The sequence below is a fragment of the Canis lupus genome, chromosome 11 (genome assembly GCF_048164855.1).
Source record: "Canis lupus baileyi chromosome 11, mCanLup2.hap1, whole genome shotgun sequence".
NCBI classification, from domain to species: Eukaryota; Metazoa; Chordata; class Mammalia; order Carnivora; family Canidae; genus Canis; species Canis lupus.
The window spans coordinates 51,275,800-51,294,835 of NC_132848.1; the positions used below are offsets into that span (position 1 = coordinate 51,275,800).

At 49.0% G+C, this 19,036-nt stretch overlaps 1 protein-coding gene and 1 long non-coding RNA gene across 3 annotated transcripts in view; both read left to right on the forward strand.

Annotated features, from left to right (window-relative positions):
* Positions 1–3,094: 3,094 nt before the first annotated feature.
* The window catches only part of EPAS1 (endothelial PAS domain protein 1), an 85,574-nt gene continuing 69,632 nt past the window's right edge, over positions 3,095–19,036 (forward strand). The window contains exons 1-2 of one of the 2 annotated variants that reach the window (XM_072768234.1): positions 3,141–3,285; positions 3,476–3,723. In XM_072768234.1, the coding sequence (XP_072624335.1) occupies positions 3,698–3,723 (26 nt within the window). In that variant the 5' untranslated portion in view covers positions 3,141–3,285; positions 3,476–3,697. Of the gene's footprint in view, positions 3,724–19,036 lie in introns of both variants that reach the window. The other variant, XM_072768233.1, reaches the window with a different exon arrangement.
* Positions 8,058–18,883, forward strand: LOC140600171 (uncharacterized). The gene is made up of 2 exons (XR_012003363.1): positions 8,058–8,269; positions 10,381–18,883. It is a non-coding gene; the product is annotated as an uncharacterized lncRNA (long non-coding RNA).

Sequence of the window (19,036 nt, forward strand, 5' to 3'; positions counted from 1 at the left end):
TCTGCCCACCGCATCCCAGGTGCCTGCTCTCCACCAAGTCTGTAAGGTTAACTCCTTGTCTCTGTCTGTTCCACCCTCCCAAGGGTATGCTCTACAGAGGAGAGAGGAAGCTAGAGACCCAGTCTCGTCCTGCATTACAACAAGTGAGTGCTATCGTAGGGTCACAGATTTTGTTGCCATGCTGCCCAGTCTGGAGTTGGGGGACAGGTAGGGAGATTTGCTGGGAGATGGGCAGTTGCTCCCATTTTCAGCAGCATGGAAGTTTTGCTTAGTGATGCCCTCTGCTGCCCTCTGTGGCCACAAGATCGTTGTCTCTAGAGATGCTCCTCTAAATCCTGGAATCCATCTCTTTCCACCATCATTTGTTAAAACTTTTCTCCTTTAGTGCTCTGTGGGCATTAAAAAATAAAATGGGACACACTCTAGCCACAAGCCTGTGTTGAGTTCATACTCTCAGCTGCTTCCTGCAAAGGCTGTTGAACTGAACTCTGGAGGAAATCTTAAGAGGTCATTGGGCTGCTCAGCTCTGCTCTAAGCAAGGCTGGGTCCAATTCTTCTATATAGGGCTTTTGGTGAATCTCTCTGACACTGCCAAAAATCCCAGACTCTTCAAAGTTACTCACTGGGATTTCAAAAATATCCATCCAGTTAGTTGTTTATCAGAGCTTGTGGACCTTTCACTTAGAGGGCAAAATCCCAATTAGAAAGATGGACAGGCTAACCATGGGGAAGGAACAATATTAACATGGTAGATGTATTCTTGAGTATTTTTTTAAATATATCAAAACATCTAATTTCATAAGCTCAGCACCACTGACACATTCTGCGTAGGTTGGAGGTGTTGCTTTGTGACTCGCAAGCATAGTCCAGGACTCAAAAATTCTCTCCTTCCTCTGGCAGTGAACCATCTTGAGCACCTGGAAGCTACCAAAGCACCTGCTGCTTCTTGCACTCCAGCACCAAGTGAGATAAGTAAGCTTATTGTTGATTAAGGGAGCACTGTGTCTTACCAATCTCTTTATTAAGATAAATAAACGTGTCCACTAGGACTGGGTGGCTGGAGAAGCCCAATATGAAATCGCTCCATTTCTGAAACCCACCAGCTTCAAGAAATGGGTCCCTGGAGAGATTCGCAATCTTTGTTTGAATCCCTTGACTCTCAGGCGTGATGTTTGATTTCAAAGTCTGTGTACACAGTGCTCATGGCTCTAGGAAAATGAGAAAACGTGGCTGGTTCCCCAGTTCTTGGCAGGTTTTCTCCTCTCCCTATTCTGCTTTCCAAGGCCTTCCAAAGGCCTATGAAAATTAGCCCCACCTCTCCTGGTGTGCAAGGGGAAAATAGGTTTACTTTGCATTTTGGTGATAACACAAACCTATACCCAAGAAAAGGTCCACTTATGATTATTGTTTTCTTGCTAATTATTTTTGTATTGTGGTAAAAAAAAAAAAAGCTAGCATTAAATTCACCACCCTAACCATTTTAAAGTGTATAGTTCAGTAGAGTTAAATATATTTGCATTTTGTATAATAGATTCTGGAGTGTCTGTGTCTTGTAGAAGCAAAACTGTATAACCATTAAGCACTAATTCCCATCTCATTCCCTCTGAAAAAACACCTTTGTACTTTGTTTTCTATGAATTTCACGACTTCAGATACTTATAAGAGTGGAATCATAAAGTATTTTGTCCTTTCATGACGGGTTCTTCTCACTTTGCATAAACTCCTGGAGTTTATTATGTGGATTATTTAATATATAACATGACAAGGTTTATGGGGAAAACGTACAGCAAGGTTGTCAGTGCCAGAGCTAACGGTTCGGTGGCCCTTGCTTTTCTCTTCTACTCACACCTGTGCGGGTTCTTCTCAAAGCTTCTAAGACCAGGCCTCCCCTGTCCCATCCTGAGACCTTGATCAACATAATGTAGGTAGGGGGATGGGGTGGGATTCTTGGTAGAGCAGCTGGATTGGGTCCCGGCAGAGGCCCATGCAACGGAGGTCCCCGGCCAGCATGGGTTGAAGGCAGCCTATATAAGCGCCTCTGGAAAATCCCTGAGCTCTAACGGCCTGCCCCTTAGATCTCTGATCTCTCCACACTCAACACCTGCAGACTTTATGACCCTAGCGCTTCCATAAAACCTTGTTGATCCATAGGGCAGGTCTGAGATACTGTGATTTGAGAACACGCTGTCAATGCTTATCCCAAAATCACACGAGGAAGTCCGAATCACTTGTCCAATTCTGAATCGGCCCAGGCCCGCACGGTGGTGGTGTGGCCAGGGGTTGGGAGCAGGGCGCACGCAGCAGGCCAGACAGCTTGAAGCGAGGGCCCTCCTCTCCCGCATCCTCACCAAAGCCACACAGTCCAACGCAACTCCGCAAGCAAGCAGCTGTGCGGGTTGAGGCAGGGGAGGCGGGAGAAGCCCCAGCTCTATCGCACAGCACTGTTTCCTCCAGGGTGCCCCGGAGCAGGTGATGGGGCTCCCTGCCTCTTCTATCACGCGGCAAAGCCAGCTGCATTCTGCTGGGGGAAAAGCGCATCGCCGAGGCTGGGAGCGCGGCCGCTGGGCCCTCGGAATTAGCCCCGGGGCAGGCCGCGGAGCCCGGGGCGCGGGAGCGGCTCTGCGGGGCCACCCTGCGAGGCGTGGCCGAGCGGGACTCGGAGCTCGCGGTCCTGCGCGCGTCCCGAAGGTGCGGCGGCGGCGGCGCAAGGGCATCGGTGCACAGGGGCACCCGCGCTGGCCCGCGGCGCCCCGGGAGGCCGACTTCTCGCGGCCGCGCCCGCCCCCGCCCCGGGGGGAGCCCCACCTTGCCCCCCGCCACCCCGCCGACCTCATAAACAACTTGTGGAACCTCGGGGCGGGGAGGCGGGGCGGGCGGGCCGCCGCGGAGCGGAGCGCGGGGGCAGGGGGCGGGCCGGGGTCAGGGCAGAGGCTGCGGCCGCGCCTCCCGATTGGCCGGGACGCAGTGGGCTGCCCGGGCGCGCGGCGGGGCGCGGGGGGGCGCGGGGGGCGCGGGGGCGGGGCGGGGCGGGGGCGGGGCCTGCGGGCGCACGCCCGGCCCGCCCCCTGCGCCCGCGCCCCCCGCGCCCTCCCCCGCCCGGCCACAGGAGTTTTTAAAGTGGGCTGGCGGCCGCGGGGGCCGGACATTCGAGAGCGGCCCGCGGCACAGCCCCTGCGCCCGACGCAGCGCTAGCCAGAGGCGGCTGTACAATCCTCGGCAGTGTCCTGAGACTGTATGGTCATCTCCGCGGTCGCGCCCGCCCGGCCTTGCGCTCTTTCAACTCAGGTCTTTGCAGACACTTCTTCTTCTTCTTCTTTCTTCTTCTTCTTCTTTTTTTTTTTTTTTTTTTGGAAAACCCAGAAAAGTGACCCCTCTTCTTGGGAAAAAAAGGAACTAAGGTCCCGCTCTCGCTGCCCTCCTTTTGGGTCTGACAGCCTCCTCCCACTCCTTGCCCCGACCCCGCCTCCCCGCGCAGGTTCCTCCCCGGCACCTTTCTCCACCCTCCTCCCCGCACCCAGCCAGCAGCCCGCAAACTTCCACCCGACGGTGCGGGGCGCTCGGGACCCGCGAGCACCCAGGACCTTTAACGCTGGCCCGGGCCGCAAGGAGTAGGCGAGGGCCACAGTGAAGGCGGCGACTGCAATCCCCACCGGCCGGGGAGCTCAGGTGTCCGGCGTCTCGGAGCGCCACGGCGACAATGACAGCTGACAAGGAGAAGAAAAGGTAAGCGGGCGGCTGAGCCGGCCGGGGAGCTGGGCTGGGGGGGACGGCCACGCCGCGCGGGGTCGGCGCGCCCGGGAGAGGCTGGGAGAGGGGTCGGGGAGGAGTTTGAGGTCGGAGGATCGGTTTGGAGGGCTTTCGGGGGGAGAGCAGGTGCCCGGTCGCGGACGCGGCGCTTCGGCTTCGGCTTCGCCGTGGAGGGTTGTGCGGCCGAAGAGATTGCGAATCTGCGCGCGCGATGGGGCCAGGAGGCCCGGGGAGGTGGCCCTGGAGGTCGGAGGGGCTGTGGCGCGGGGGATCTTCCCGGAGGATCCCAGAAGCTCCAGCCCCGCGCCCCGAACTCCTGTGGCCAGCGTGTTGAAAGGTTCCTGGGTTGACTTCACCGAGGTCAACTTTCGGCTTCCTCGGGTCTCTCGATGTGCGGCACCATCCGGTAGTCTCTTTTCCTTGGGGCCCCCCGGGTCCTTCCAAATCAGCTGCTGCGCTCACACTGCGCCCCAAGCTGGCCCCGGGGCCGGAGGCGGAGCGCGGCGCTGGGACGCGCCTCCGCGGAGGGGCCGGGACGCGGCGCAGGGCCCCGCTCCGGGTTTGCAGATCCCATTGAAGCTTGGAGAACCCCCCTTCCTGATGCTGCACCTTGACTTGGGAGGAGAGTGTGTGGTGGGCCGGGGTGCCTCGCGGGGGCAGATGCGCCGGTGTGCGGGGGGGGGGGGGGATGGCGACACCGCGTGTCCCCGGCGAGCCCCGGTGTCTGTCTCAAGAGGACAGGGAAGGGCAGCCACGATCTGCCCGTCCGGCCCAATGAGCCTCTCGGCACTGGGTGAGAGGCAACTCTGGCCAACTCTCACTGTCTTCCCGCCCCCTCCCGGCCGCTCCCCGCCCGGCCTCTCCCCGCGCGCGAGGGCGCAGGCTGGGGTTCGGCCTCGCCGCGCGGATGGTGCGAGGCTGGCGGCCTGACCCCCTGGTCCCAGCCTGCGCGGGGGCTGCCCGGGGGCGGGGGGCGCTTTCAGCCTCCCCCCGCCCCCTCTTCCGCGGCTGCTCGGCGGGCCTGGGTTTGGAGGGGAATGGACTCGAACATGCGGCCCGCGCCGCGGCGGATCCACTGCGGGGCTGCGGGGCTGCCGGGCTGCGGGGCGGCGGCGCGGGGATGGGGGGCCGCGCCGCGGAGGGACGGGGTGACTGTCCCGGAGAGCTCAGTGCCTGGGTGGATGTGCTCTTGTCCTGACTGCCACTGCGGGACCTGCGCCACAAACCGGGTATCTTCTGGTCGAAAGCGGCGGTTCCCACCTCCGGGCGCATCCACCGCAGCGAATCGCACGCGTTCCGGCGGGGCTCTGGGGCCCGGACTCCCCGGTCTCTGGGGGACCCGGGTCCCCCTTCCCGGCCGCAGCTCCCCCTCCCGCGTCGCTGTGGCGCCCGCACCCCACTCCACCGGCCCGAGACGCGCGAGGGAGCGTGGGTCCCCGGGGCCTCGCAGCTCCCCTGGGGGCCCGTGGCTTTTGAGGGCGGCAAAGCCAGGAAGAGACCTTCAGATCCCAACACATGCTGTAAAACCAACACAGCCTGCATCAGAATGCCAATAATAATGACCGAGCGACCAGAAAACAAAACCATAGTCAGCTCTTCTGAGCGCGCTGCGGGGCCCCCGGAGCTGGCGAGGGAACTTGGGGTACATTTTACACTGCGATGCCTATCGGGGACTGTCGCAATCGCGGAGGTGGGGTCTGATGGTAATCTTGACAGTTGTGTGAAGTGTTGGTTTCTCCTCGCGGCTCTGCGCTGGGTTCCTGTGTTAAGTATATTAATCGTGGCAGGAAACTTGGGAACAGGGAAAAGTCCTAGAACCTGCTGTAATGCCTCCTTCGCTGGAGATGGAGGGAGCTGGAAATAGGAAGGAGAAGGCAAGAAATGGGGTAATCAGACTCCGAACTACTCTGGAGAGAGCCAGGTTTAAGAACCGCGGTGGGGATGCCCGGTGAGCCACCCCCCTTGAAGGCCTGGCTGCCTCCCAATTCCGAGCTGGTGTGTCTGTCCTCTGCGACTTGTGATTTTTCTGTTGTAGACTGGCAGGACAAACAGCCGGCCCCTCGCCTTCCAGAGTCCCATGAAGGGTTGTCCAATTCCTGTTGGGCTAATTGTTTTTGAAATATATTTACTTTTCCATCTGGCTGTTTGTTGGCTGCAGGCTCCTTGCAGGACCAATGTGTAATTAAAGCACGTGAACCAATACATTCAAAGTTAGTGTGTCATCTGAGTGTCTGTTCTGAGCTTTCCAGAAGTGCCTCCCAAGTGCAGTGTGATGCCTGCTCCAGGGGCTCTCAGGAGGATTCTGCACATCCGTTCTTAAGATTTGTCATTCTGGTTCAGCAGAGCCATTTCTTTCCCAAAATTCGAGAGGCACAGAACATTTGCAATGTTCTTTCTAACAACAGCCTTCAAGAAGTGGGCAGGATTATTTTGTTCCTAAACGTTCATGCCTTGATGGATATGTTAATGTTTAATAATAAAGCGTTTGCTTTCTAAATGTTGGCTGGCTGGCTGGCTGGCTGGCCTCCATGCTGGGTATCAAAGTGCATTTGATGGTACATTCGTTGGGCATTCTCATTGACCTCAGAGAAGGTCAGAAATGGAAGCTTGCTAGGAGTACTGCACACACTTACTTTCTGTGTCAATCTGTCAGGAGGATATGATGATCTCATTATTAGGGTTCCTGATTGTGAGAAGAGTGAGAAAGTGTTTGGGGCACTTGGATGGCTCTGTTAAGCGTCTGACTCTTGGTTTCAGCTCATTCAGCTCAGGTCTTGATCTCAGGGTCCCCAGTTCAAGCTCAGGCTCAGCAGGCCACTGGGGTCCATGCTGGGCATGGAGTCTACTTTTTAAAAAGGCAGAAAGTGCCTCACTTCCTGATAAAACAATTTCTGAGTCCTTTCCTTGGTAGAGGGGAGAGTTTGGAAATTCTTATGTGTGTAGGGATTGGAGAGTGGTTCAGGTAAATGTAAATGAGATCTTTGGATAATCTGGGAGCAAGGTCCACTCCAAAGCCAGACCCAGCTCAGAGCACCTTTCTGGAATGCTTAGATCACTTAATTCAGGGCCAGCGATAGAAGGAGAGTTAGAGACATCTGGACCAGAAGTTTTCAAACTACCTCTTCCTCTTCCTCCCCCTGCCAGCTAGACTTAGTTATTCCTCTGCTAAAATAAAATCAAAGCCCATCTTTTCCCAATTCTGATGGGAAAACTATTGCTACACAGTTTTTTTCAATTTAAGTATATTTTCTATAAATATTCCTTCATCATTTGATATCTCTGTCCACTGCATTACCAGAAATCACCAGATTGCAGGGATGGTAAGGGGTTGGTTTAACACATTCTGGGTTCAGGCACTTACTATTTAATTCATATAGCTTTCAGGAAGTTCAAAAAGAATGCTGTGATCTCAGGTTTTTTTCAGCATTGCTAATGGGGAGTTTAACAATCATTTTATAAGGGGTGATGGAAAACATCTAGTTTGAGGCCCAGAGAGGTTCAGTGGCTTTTCCAGTCACAAGGAAACTTAGTACTAGTAAGAATCAGAACCCTCGTTCCTTACTTTCAATTAATTATGTATTTTCCAATTGTTGACAAAATAGTATCCCCAGCCCTGAAATGCCTCTAAACAGTGAGAATGATTTCCAAAGGATTACAGTGCCCTCTCCCCCACCCCCGCCAAATCACTGAACCTTGCAGAAAGGAGATTTGCTCTTCTAGATAATTATAAAAGACTTCAAGCTGCAGCAGGAGTGGTTCTGTTTGCTCTTTGCAAAATAGGAAGCAGAGTTGACGCTGGTTCCATTGTCCATAAACTCTGGGTAGTACGAATTCATTTGTTTTAGGGCTCTCCCTTTATTTCACTTAGAAAAAAAGTCTACTTATATGTGGACCTCATTAAACAAAACCAATGCAACGACTGTTCTACAGGAGAGTAGATTGCTTTGTGAAGTAGGGAACCCCCTGTCAGCCAGAGACATGCAAGCAGCTACTAGACTGATTCCTGTACTGAATGAGTTGGCATTTTCTCTAGGAGTGAAAACTGTGAGACTAAAGCTACTTACTTCACTTAGGATGTAAATCAGCCCGTCTGTGTGTGTATGCGCGGGCGTGTGCATATGTGTGTGTAGGGTGATCCTCAACTTTCTAGAAATTTATTGTATAAAATATTTACAGAGAGAAGGAATCAATTAGATAATTCTCGGTGCCACGGATCGTAGCCATATACATTTGGAAATGCTTGCTGTCATTATCTCTATATTTAGGCTTTTCTACTTTTCAGGAAATCTGTCCAGTAGTACTTGATTTTTATGTATTTTCCCCAGTTCTGTCTCATACCAACATGACTTTTCCTTTTCATTTTAGCCTAATGAATCTTCCTTCTTGCTTTTAGTACTGCCCATCACTGATAGCTCGTCGCTGATTGGGACATTAGCAATGTTTGCTCACGGAGCCCCCAGTATCATGATGTCAGCTTTCATGATGAAAACCAGCTCTGCTGTTCACACCATGATATAAATCAGTAAGACAACAAATGTGTGTTGAACACTTGTATCTACTCTGGATAAAATGCTAAAGAAGAGGCTAAGAAGTAGGGGATATGGTGCTTTCAATTGCGTAGTTTGATTGGTGGGGGGAGGAGGAGACACATAAAGAAGCCTACCTAAATATATAGATAGGTAACAGCTTACATGTAACTTTCTTGTTGGGATCAAATCTTTTGAAGCTAAAGATAAGAAGCTCTTAGTAGCACTTCAGGCAGTAACCACACAGGCAAGCACACAGAGTTATTGAAAAGTGTTGTGTGGGTCTATGGGTGGGAGGTCGGGTCCCTAGTTTTCCCTGGAATCATAAAGGGCGGATGCTGACAACCAGCATGGAGACTGTAGGGTCAAATGGGGATGGTCAGGGTTGGGGGTAATGAGAGTAAGGGAAAGGTGGGGGATTCAGGAGGATTGCCTGTTGTGCACTCTACAGAAAGGCCCCCAAAGATGAACGTTTGCTGTTGTTCTTTAGAACTTTTGGGTGTGAAGCATGGGAGGAGGTGTCCAGTAGGGTTCTGAGAATGATAGGGATACAGGTTGTGGTCCCTCTAAGGCTAACAATGCAGACAGCTGTGACTTCAAGAAAGCCAAGAAGAGAGAGGGAGAGCTTCTTAACCTGGGCTTTGTGCATAAGCTTCAGGGGTGGTCTGTGAGCCCCCAAAATTGGGTGCAAGATATTACATATATAAACTTTTTTTTTTTTTTTTCCTGGGAAGTCTGTCCAGCTTCCAATGGCCTTTCAAAGGTTCTTTGATTCGAAAAAGGCAAGCCGTTGTTCTTCAATGTCTGATTCGATGACTGCCTTACATTTCAGGATCTTTCTGTTCAGGTCCCAGATAGTTCCCACGTTTCACTGCCAGTGTCTCTCCCTATCTTGAAGATGGGGGAGGGGCTTGGTGTGTATACCTAGTAAAGATTTTGTGGTGCACCTTAGCTTTACCTGTACCTGGCTGGGCTCTCTGCCCTCCTACATGTCTGCCTTCAGTAATGGAAGGAGGGGGAATGAGCCTGCAGCACAGGGCTAGGTCTGGTGTGATTCATTTCCTTTCTTTTTTGGGGGGAGGAGGGGCAGAGAGAGAATCGTAAGTAGGTTCCACGCCCAGCACAAGCCGGATGTTGGGCTCCATCCCACAACCTGCCCCCCTTCTCCAGAGATCATGACCTGAACCCCGCCATGAAACTGTGTCCTCACATTTTCCACCGTCCTCAAATAGTTATTTGGAAGCCCCTTTAATGCACTAAGAATGCGTGTGTCCTTTTTTATTTTTTTTAAATTTTTATTTATTTATGATAGTCAGAGAGAGAGAGAGAGGCAGAGACACAGGCAGAGGGAGAAGCAGGCTCCATGCACCGGGAGCCCGACGTGGGATTCGATCCCGGGTCTCCAGGATCGCGCCCTGGGCCAAAGGCAGGCGCCAAACCGCTGCGCCACCCAGGGATCCCCCGTGTGTCCTTTTTTAAAAAAAATTTTTTTTTAATTTTTATTTATTTATGATAGTCACAGAGGGAGAAAGAGAGAGAGGCAGAGACATAGGCAGAGGGAGAAGCAGGCTCCATGCACCGGAAGCCCGATGTGGGATTCGATCCCAGGTCTCCAGGATCGCGCCCTGGGCCAAAGGCAGGCGCCAAACCGCTGCGCCACCCAGGGATCCCCGAATGCGTGTGTCCTTAAGAGAAATCATACATGCAGTAGGACAAAACCATAAAGCCTGAACACTTTAGTCTTATTTGTGTAGGCTCTGTTCTCAGAACTTTACATGGATTAACTCTTTTAGTTCTCATAACAGCCCGTGAAATAAGCCCTGCCATTATCCCCATTTCACTGCCAGGAAAGCTGAAGTATGGAAAGGTAACTGCCAAAAGTCAAATAGGTGGGAGTGGGATTTGAATTAGGCAAAGTATCTCCAGAGTCCATATGCTTAACTGGGGGTCCCTTCTCCCTCACCTTTTCTAAGCCATCTATAAAGTATCTAATACCATGCCTCACCATGGTCAGTGCTCTATGACTGATAACTGCTTTTGCTGTTGTAGTTATAATTATTATAATTACTTTTCTGTGACTCATCACTGTATTGTGCCTCACGCACAGGCAGGGATTGAAGATCTGAAGGTGGACTTGGAAGTCCTGGAAATTCTTATTTTTCGTGGGTTTTCCTCAACTCTGACAGGAGGTGGTTCTCTGCTGTCCCCAAGAAGTTCAAAGCTTTCCACCTCCCACCCTTAACTGGTGGCAAGACTTCAATAATTACTTTAGCCTTCAGACTCCATTGTGCAGAAGAACCTGTTAGAAGTCTTCCTCTGTGGCTTCTGAAGAACCATCTCCAAATCAAGATGCACAAGACTTCCTCTGGCTCTTTTGATCTTTGCAAGGACAGGAAGGAAAGAATGGATGGGGGAATAAAGAATAGCTAAACTTTTTCAATAATAATATGTTGCATTTGTAGAGAGCCCTTTCTCTAAGGAGCCTTGAGCTTTCAGAGCCATCATACCTTGACTTCTGCTCCGTGAGCCTAGAGTATTTTCTGACTTCCCTGTGCTGTAAAACATAAGTGCACCAACACATATCATAAGAGAGACAGAAGCAAGTCCTCTGGGCAGTTGCCCATCACCATATGTGTGGTAGCCGTGCATAGGTATGTGCTACTCACCACATCTGTGATTTCCAAGCAGAGTCTGGGTATTATTTGTTGCCAGTTGTCTGATCCTGCTATTGAAAGCCACAGACTGGCCTGCAAGTATGAAGTCAAGAAGAGTGACGGGGCCCTTTGAGATCTCTGGAATCAAGCAGACAGGTGCAGAATGGGTTAGAATGTTATTTACTTCTAGGTGGCCTTTTGTTTTCCTAGTTTCTCTAGAACTATGGTTTGCTTGACTGCCTCAGGCTGTTTCCAGATGCCACTTGTACATCAGCAAAACATGTATATGGCATAACCATCAGCAGCTTTACGTGTTCCCAGAAAGCACACATTTCCCCCTTAATCTGGAAAAATTCTTCAGTTTTAAAGTTATAAGTAACTTTTATGCAATATAATGACTCTGGGAAACAGTTCCTATTCTCACATGGGAAGATATTTCAGAAAGGGTGGTTCATCAGTAAGGAGAATGACCCACTGAAAAAGTGGATTTATCTGTCACACACCCACCTGGCACTTTCCCAATTCTACAAAGCCATCGGATTGTTAGAACTCTCATATACCTCTGGTGACTTCCTGCATCCTCTTTTCATGGCGCCCTCCAATTAAAAAAAAAAAAAATCAAACCTAAGAGATTAGTTCTAGGAATCTTAGCAGATAAGTGATTTTATTGGATTAGGCTGAGTGATAAAACACATGGGTGGGGAAAAAGCACCATTACGCCATACTCGTATTGCCCTTATTCCCGTGTCGGCTTCCTCCAAATGCTGGGGGTCCAGCCAATATTATACTTTCCGTAGAAGTTAATCAATTCTGTGACAACTTTAGTTGACTCTCTCAGTCTCCTTTTCAATCTGAGGCTCCCTGCTCTTGTGGGGTGTCAGTGATTTGCTATGAATAAGAGACACACGAGCTCAATGTGAGATGGTTCAGAAGCATTTTATAAATCCTTTGTTTTCTTTAAAGATTTTATTTATTTATTTTAGAGAGAGCGAGAGAGCATGCGCGCATGAGTGAGGGGAGACACAAAGGGAGAGGGAGAAGCTGACTCCCTGCTGAGCAGGGAGCCCAATGCAGGGCTCAGGGATCATGACCTGAGCTGAAAGCAGAGGCTCAACTGACTGAGCCTCCCAGGTGCCCCTATAAATCCTTTAAAATGCATCAATTAGAGTATATGGTTATTTGTGGTGGTAATTATTCAAGTCCCTGTGCTATGTGTCTAGCCACACAGTGCTCTTTCTCTGTGTCTTGATGTTGTATCAACAAATACACATATTTTTACTCTTGATATCAAAATTTTCCAAAAAAAAGTTTTTCATATTTTTACCACTTTGTATAATATTTGTCCTGACTGCCCCTGGGCTGGGGGCATGGGGAAGGAAAGCAAAACATTATCCTAATTTTGTACTTGGGAAATTGAGCTGTGGACAGGAGCAAATCATGCTGTCTGCAGTGAAAGCTACCACAGGACCCAGGTCCTTGGGGAGGCTAGGCCCCTAAGTACCCACTGGGGCTCCTGTTACAAGGTAATAAAGAGCCCAGAGCACAAAAGGGTTGACTCAATCTTCAGTGGTAACTATTCTCATTACTAATGAGTAATTGCAGCAAATATTTACAGGCCTCCTTCCTACCTTTACAACTTCCTGTTGCTGAAGCACTTTGGAGTATTGAGAAAGATTGTCCTGGAAAAATACGTCATACACAGTTGCAGGAAAGAGTGGCTTTAAGCACACACCAAAAAATTGGTTGCTTTGCTCTGTTTATGAATTCCACATGGAAACAACAGAAAATTATGCCTTTGAGGGGCTGTTTGAGGATCCATTCCAAGGCACTTTATGTATTTATTTATTAAATATTTTATTTATTTATTTGAGAGAGTGTGCAGTGAGAGAGAGACAGAGAGAAAGGGAGAGTGGCAGAGGGAGAGGGAGAAGCAGTCTCCTCACTGAGCAGGGGCTCCATACCAGGATCCTGGGGTCATGACCTGAGCCGAAGGCAGCCACTTAACCGACTGAGCCACCCAGGCACCCCAATTCTAAGGAAGGTCAAAACAAATTTAAGAAAATGAATTCTGAATGATTGAATATCTGGGAAAATGGAACACAAGATGTTTTTACAGATTATTCTGTAAAAGTTAAATTTTTGAGTTTGAGCACCGGTGGTTTGGTAGACATTCTTTTATTAACACAATCTCTACAATATTTTTTTTGAATGAAGACAGTCATGTATAATGGAGTAAACCAGGATATACAAAATATACCATGCGGGCAGTGCAAGGAGCAGACTCTCATTGACTTAATAGAGATTTCAGGGCAAATCCAGATAATGCTCATTCCCTATACACTTGGTTTAAAGAGCACTCTGGTGAAACTTGCTTTCTTTAGCGTCTAAACCACTGTACCCTTGTATTTCTCTCCTGTGTTTCCAAGAGTCCTCAGATGCTATTTTAGAATGGCAGTATTCACTCCAGTACTGGCTAAGGTTGATGAAGCTAATTTTGGTGTCCAGGGTAAAGGGGGAGAGAAGTCCTCCGCAAAGCCAAAAGGGCTTTCTGGTGCCTGGGTTTGGAGCAGCATGGTGTTAGCAGACACACCGTGTTTCACCTTTAGAACCTTTATTTGTGTGCTTGCACAACAAATGTTTACCCAGATATTAAGATAAGAAAAGTATGAAGGTCACATTTCGCTGGTGAGAGGGGAGCTTCTATAAATGTAACCATATCACTATGCAGCAGGAGTCTGTCTTTTATTCTATACCAGGGACTTAGGGGAATTAATGGTGGGTGGGGCATGGGAACCAGGCCTTCACAGTCTTTTTGGCTTCCTTGCCTGCCCTCTGCAGGTCCTGGCTCAGCTGATGTGCCCTTCCCACTAGGCGAGGCCCTTTGGGGTAGTCAAGAAGTCAGAGGAAATTGTAGGCCACTGTGTGGTCCTGTGGGGCTCCATGGAAATCATTGCCCACGCACTTCCCTGCTATCTGACTGACTGTGAAGCAGCCTGGCTACTAAAATAGCCTTCCTAGGCTCTCAGAAGAGGTTTGCATGGTGCTGATACGGCCCCTATTTTAGGCCGAGTTGTCAGGTCCTCAAGGCACAGAGAGTCTTCAGGGTGAGAAGAGGGTTTCTTTTTTGTTGTGGATTTGAGTGTTTCTCCTAAAGATCTCTAAGGATTAGCTTTGCTCAGAGACTGATGAAGACATGGATCCTTGGTCCAGTTTCCTTCCCAAGGGCATCCTACATGGCATTGGAAGTTCCCCTCACTGACAGTAGGGGATCCTATCCCAGCTCTCTCCCCTCATCCACCATAACCTGGCAAGCCTTTTTTTTTTTTTTTTTAAAGATTTAATTTATTTATTCATGAGACACAGACAGAGAGACAGAGGACAGAGACAGGTAGAGGGAGCAGCAGGGAGCTTCATGTGAGACTTGATCCCAGGACCCTGGGATCATGACCTGAGCCAAAGACAGATGCTCAACCACTGAGCCACCTAGGTGTCCCAAGCCTTCTGAGCTCCTTCGATGTAGACTCCTCCCTCTGCCCTAATGGCTTGTTTGGCTTGTTTATCCCCAGGTCACAAGATTCCTTCCCACCTGGATTCCCTCCACCTTCCCCTTCCATCTTGAATGCTCTCTCTCCCTTCTTCATCTCCTCAAATATCCCCCCTTTCCTAGGGCAACCCCAGCAAAGCCTTCCCAAGCCTGCACCTCCCCTTCACCCCTTTGTAGCTCTTCCTTAGGTTTGCCAAAGAGCCTGCTTGATTCTGTTTCCTTGCTATCTAATGACATTCTACGTGTTCTTGTCTTTCCTAACTAGATTGCATGTTGCCTAAGGGCCAGGATGTCTAATTTTCTGCTGTGCTCTATAATACTTTCCATATTTTGAGTCCCTAAAATCCTACCTCATTTTTAAAAATCCTAGAATTGCCTTTTTGCTTTCTCTTGGGTTCTTTTTTTATTTTTTTTTTTTATTTTTTTTTATTGGTGTTCAATTTACTAACATACAGAATAACACCCAGTGCTTTCTCTTGGGTTCTGCTTTCTTTCATTCATGTAGATTTGAGCCTTTAAAAAGAAAGAAAAAGGAAAAAAAAAAAAACTTGGGAGAACCACAGGCAGGTCTTGTGGATTCATGATTTTACATAAAATGCAAACATAAGGTTAGTGTTATGTTAATGCTTCACTTCCGGAATGCCCAATACACCAAGGCAAGTGCCAGCCAAACAACAAAGCACTCCAATTTAGTCTCAAAGTGTAAAAGGCCAGAAGGCAAACTGGGTGCAGGAGAGTACACAGCTCTCAGTTCAGAAATCCTCTTTCCTGGGGAGCCTTCCTTGATGAGCAGCACATTGATAACCCCTATATTTATGTCATCTTCAGTCTGTATTATTTGTATGATGCTTTTATAACTTGCTTTTGAGTGTGTGTGTGTGTGTGTGTGTGTGTGTGTGTGTGTATCCCTGTCCCTGAAAACATTTAGGTGGTAAGCCCTCCATGAGCAGGGACCAGTCATCTTTTCTCCTTTTTTCTTCTTCTTTTTTTTTCATATTAAACTTACAGTTTTGTTTTATTCAGATTTGAGTTTAACAAATGTTTAACAAAAGAGTCCACTGGAAAGGGTGAAGCCCATGGGGGCAGGGCCCTCCCAGATGCCTTTGGAGGAGGCAGGTCCCTTTCCCTTCTCTTCCCTTCCCAGCTAAAGGGATTTAGGAGGGTCTGGGTCCCTAGTCTTTGGGATGGTGCTTGGGGTAGAGGGCCATGGGGAACAAGGGACAGCCATTTTTTTCTGTTCTTTCTTCCCATAGCACCCAGCACATAGCCCACCTTTGGTTGCCTGGTCATTCTTTCTAAGCTCAATAATTCTATGTCCAGAATTTGGGGTGCTTAGTACAGGGGATTAGTGGCACAGACAGAAACTTATGCTCAGATCAACTTACACATTCTCCTTGATCACCCAGCACTCATGTGGTGAAGTCCGTGTACAAACATTTATAGATTACCTGCCACATTCAGGTGTCATGCCATTCAGTGAGGGTACAAAGAACCATTAGATGGACCCTGCCCTCAGGGATTATAATCTAGTTTTGAGTTAAACAAATCCCTAAAATTGTTTGTTTCAAACGTTGCAAGATGGTTTATGTTGATGGAGACCCTAGGCTCCTCTTTAAGACATTACTATCTTGTTGGGTAGTTGAAATATTAGAATATTGGTATATGTAAGTGAGTGTGGATAAGGGTAAAGAGGTCTTGTGTGTTGCGAATAGTGAGAAAGGGAGGAAGTTAGCCTCGATTAGAGGGCTATTTAACCGAAGGGCATTAAGATCTAAGTCTTGAACATTGAGTAGAACTTAAATAGGGATACGGGTATGGTGCATTCCAGTTGGGGTGGACAGCTTAAGTCAGATGAAGAGGCAGGAATAAACAGATTGTACATGCCAGGACTGGTGAGCTGGCTCCAGAGCACTGTTAAAACGGACAGGAGGTGAGGACCAGGCCTGGGCTGGTATGGGGGAAGTACAATAGTCCTTCCTGAGTCACATTATGATGGAATCTTTGGGCTGCCTTGGGGCCACGGGAGCAGTGCCCGCCTTTCTTTAGAATGAGGGAGACATAGGAAAGCTGCTTGGGGCACCTCTGTCATTTGCCACCCAGGTGCCTGACTCTCTCGTGTGAACACTGCGGAGTAGCTGGTGGAGGCTCTGATTGTTCTCCATAAGAATGACCTCAGAGACTGAAAATCTGCCCCTCACCTTTGTTTAGGAAATCAGTCATTTGCCAGTGTGCCCCAAACACTCTGGAATATATATTTATTTATTTGGACTGTTTCATGCTTCAGGGCAATAAATGCCTCCCAGTGTACAAAATGAGAGCTGGAGGGGGACAGCTTCCTGTATTCTAAAATAGCTTCCTTCAGGCTCTGAGAAGGGATGCAAGGACCCTATCCTGCATTTTCATTTTGATGGTAAAGTCTCTGTCCCCTTAATAATTTGATAAACCTGTCATTCTATCCCTTCCTACTCTTTCTCATTCCAGATTCTAGGGCTTTGAGTTTGGTTACCATAGAACTCTAGGGAAGTCCCTTCAACACACTACAATTTACAGGAGGAGAGACAGCAAAATCCAAGTCCACTTAGTCGCTACCAAATAACTGTTCATAGCATTCCTTGTGCAGGGCTCTGCAGCTGAGCTGTTCCTTGATGCTCTCCTTTCCTGTTATGTGGATTCAGCATTCCCTAAAGCCTGAGTTCTGATATTCTTGGTCCGATGCTGCCAGAAGAGAAAGAAGAGAAGTTGTCTTTGTGGAGTCACTTGGGTAGGGCAGCTGGAGCCTTTCCCGTCCCCCAGCAGGTATAACCTCTCTGCCAGAGATATCCAGGAGTGCTCAAGGTCATGGTTGGACACTTGTGAGCAGGACCTTGGCCAGAGATCCCAAGTCACTGGAGAGGATCCTACACCGGGGACCAGCAGAGTCCCTTCAGTGCATGCTGTCCAATGGTACTTTGAGGGAGGCTGTAGCTCCTGAATGCACCAGGCTTGGGATTTAAGCTCATTGTGACAACTGCACATCTCCATCTCTTACTCCTTTTCTGTCCCCTCAGTGATCAGTAATTGGTTGATGAACTGGGAAACTGCTTCCCTGCGCTTGCGTGATAGCTCTCTTCAGTGGTGTGCTCAGGCATCACATTAAATACCTACCCTGTGTGGGCTGCTAACATTGGGCCTGAACCCAGGGAAGGGGCTCTGGAGGCAGGTGGAAGGAGCCTTTTTCATCTGGGACTACAGGTGACAGCTGCAGAGCCCAGTCAGTGCAGCCCAGACATAGGGCTGTCTAGGCCTTGGGCAATCCCCAGGGAGCTGCCTTGGGACCATCCTAAGAAACCCCGTTGGCCAGAAAGTGATATTTACTCGAATCTGGCCAGAACTAGACATTTGAGTTTGGCATCTGCCTAACCACAGCTCCAGGTAGTAGGCCTTAGGAAGGAAGGGGCAGGTGCCCTAACTAAGCTAATCTGTGACCGCATCATTGGGGTCTGGAACCTGTGAATATACTGTGTCAATTCCTTTGTGTTTTTTCCCTTTTTACTCTACCTTTCCAAAGTCAAAATTCCTTTTGAAAAGTTTCAATGTCACCTCTGCTGAACTCCTAGCAAACTGTTCTCCCCACTTAGGTCAATGAGGAGAGGGGACCCAGGCACATTTGATGGCAGTGTGGTCATCAAAGCCTCTGGCTCGCTTTGGGTTCTGGGAAATCCCGGTGACCTGTGAAGGCAGGCAGAAAGGAGTCGAGCTGACTGTGACATTGATCCCTTCTTCCCTAAGCTTTCATTTGAGCACATTTGAAACTGTCTTCCATATTCAGATTAACATAAGTCTTGTGATGCTGGGCCACCTGTAGCTCCTTATATGGATTCAGATATTACTGGAGTAATGATCACAGCTATAATTCTCCTTCAGTTAGATCTTCTGGGCCACAGCAGGGCACATGTTTATTTTGGAAAGGGAAAAACTTTCACCCACTTGAATTTCTTTGCCTCCAAAATTAGTGCCAAGGGATGACCGCAAGAGTTCCATATTTCTTAGCCTTCATTTTGCCTAACAGATTGTAAATGCTTCAGGGCCACCTTCACTTGTTTTGTATCCCTGGCAAAGCTTGCGTCCACATGAAGGTCAGAGGAGCTCTCAGAAATCTCTAGAAGTCTGAAAGACTGTTCTAGATCCCTTTCTGACTTGTGTGATCTAAAACAGGTAATTTAACCTCTCTGCGTGCTTCACATTCCTAAGTGGGGATTAGACACACTAACTGCTTTCTAAGAGTGCTGTCCTGAGGTTGAAATGAGCTGGAGTTTCAATGAAACCTTGCATTTAAAAAGCATATCACACTTGAAAAATCATTTTTACAACCCTTATCTCACTACAAAGACCTCTGAAAGTATGAAGTGAGGTCCGTTGAGGCATCGCTATTAACAAGCACAGCAGTATAGTCATTTGGCACATCGTTACCTGTTGGAGTGATTTGATTGTACTCAGAAGGAAGTCTCAGGAGAAATCTGAAAGGAGACACTTTTCAGGATTATGGGCTCTTAGCCATAGTGATTTCAGGGTATGAGTTTTATTCT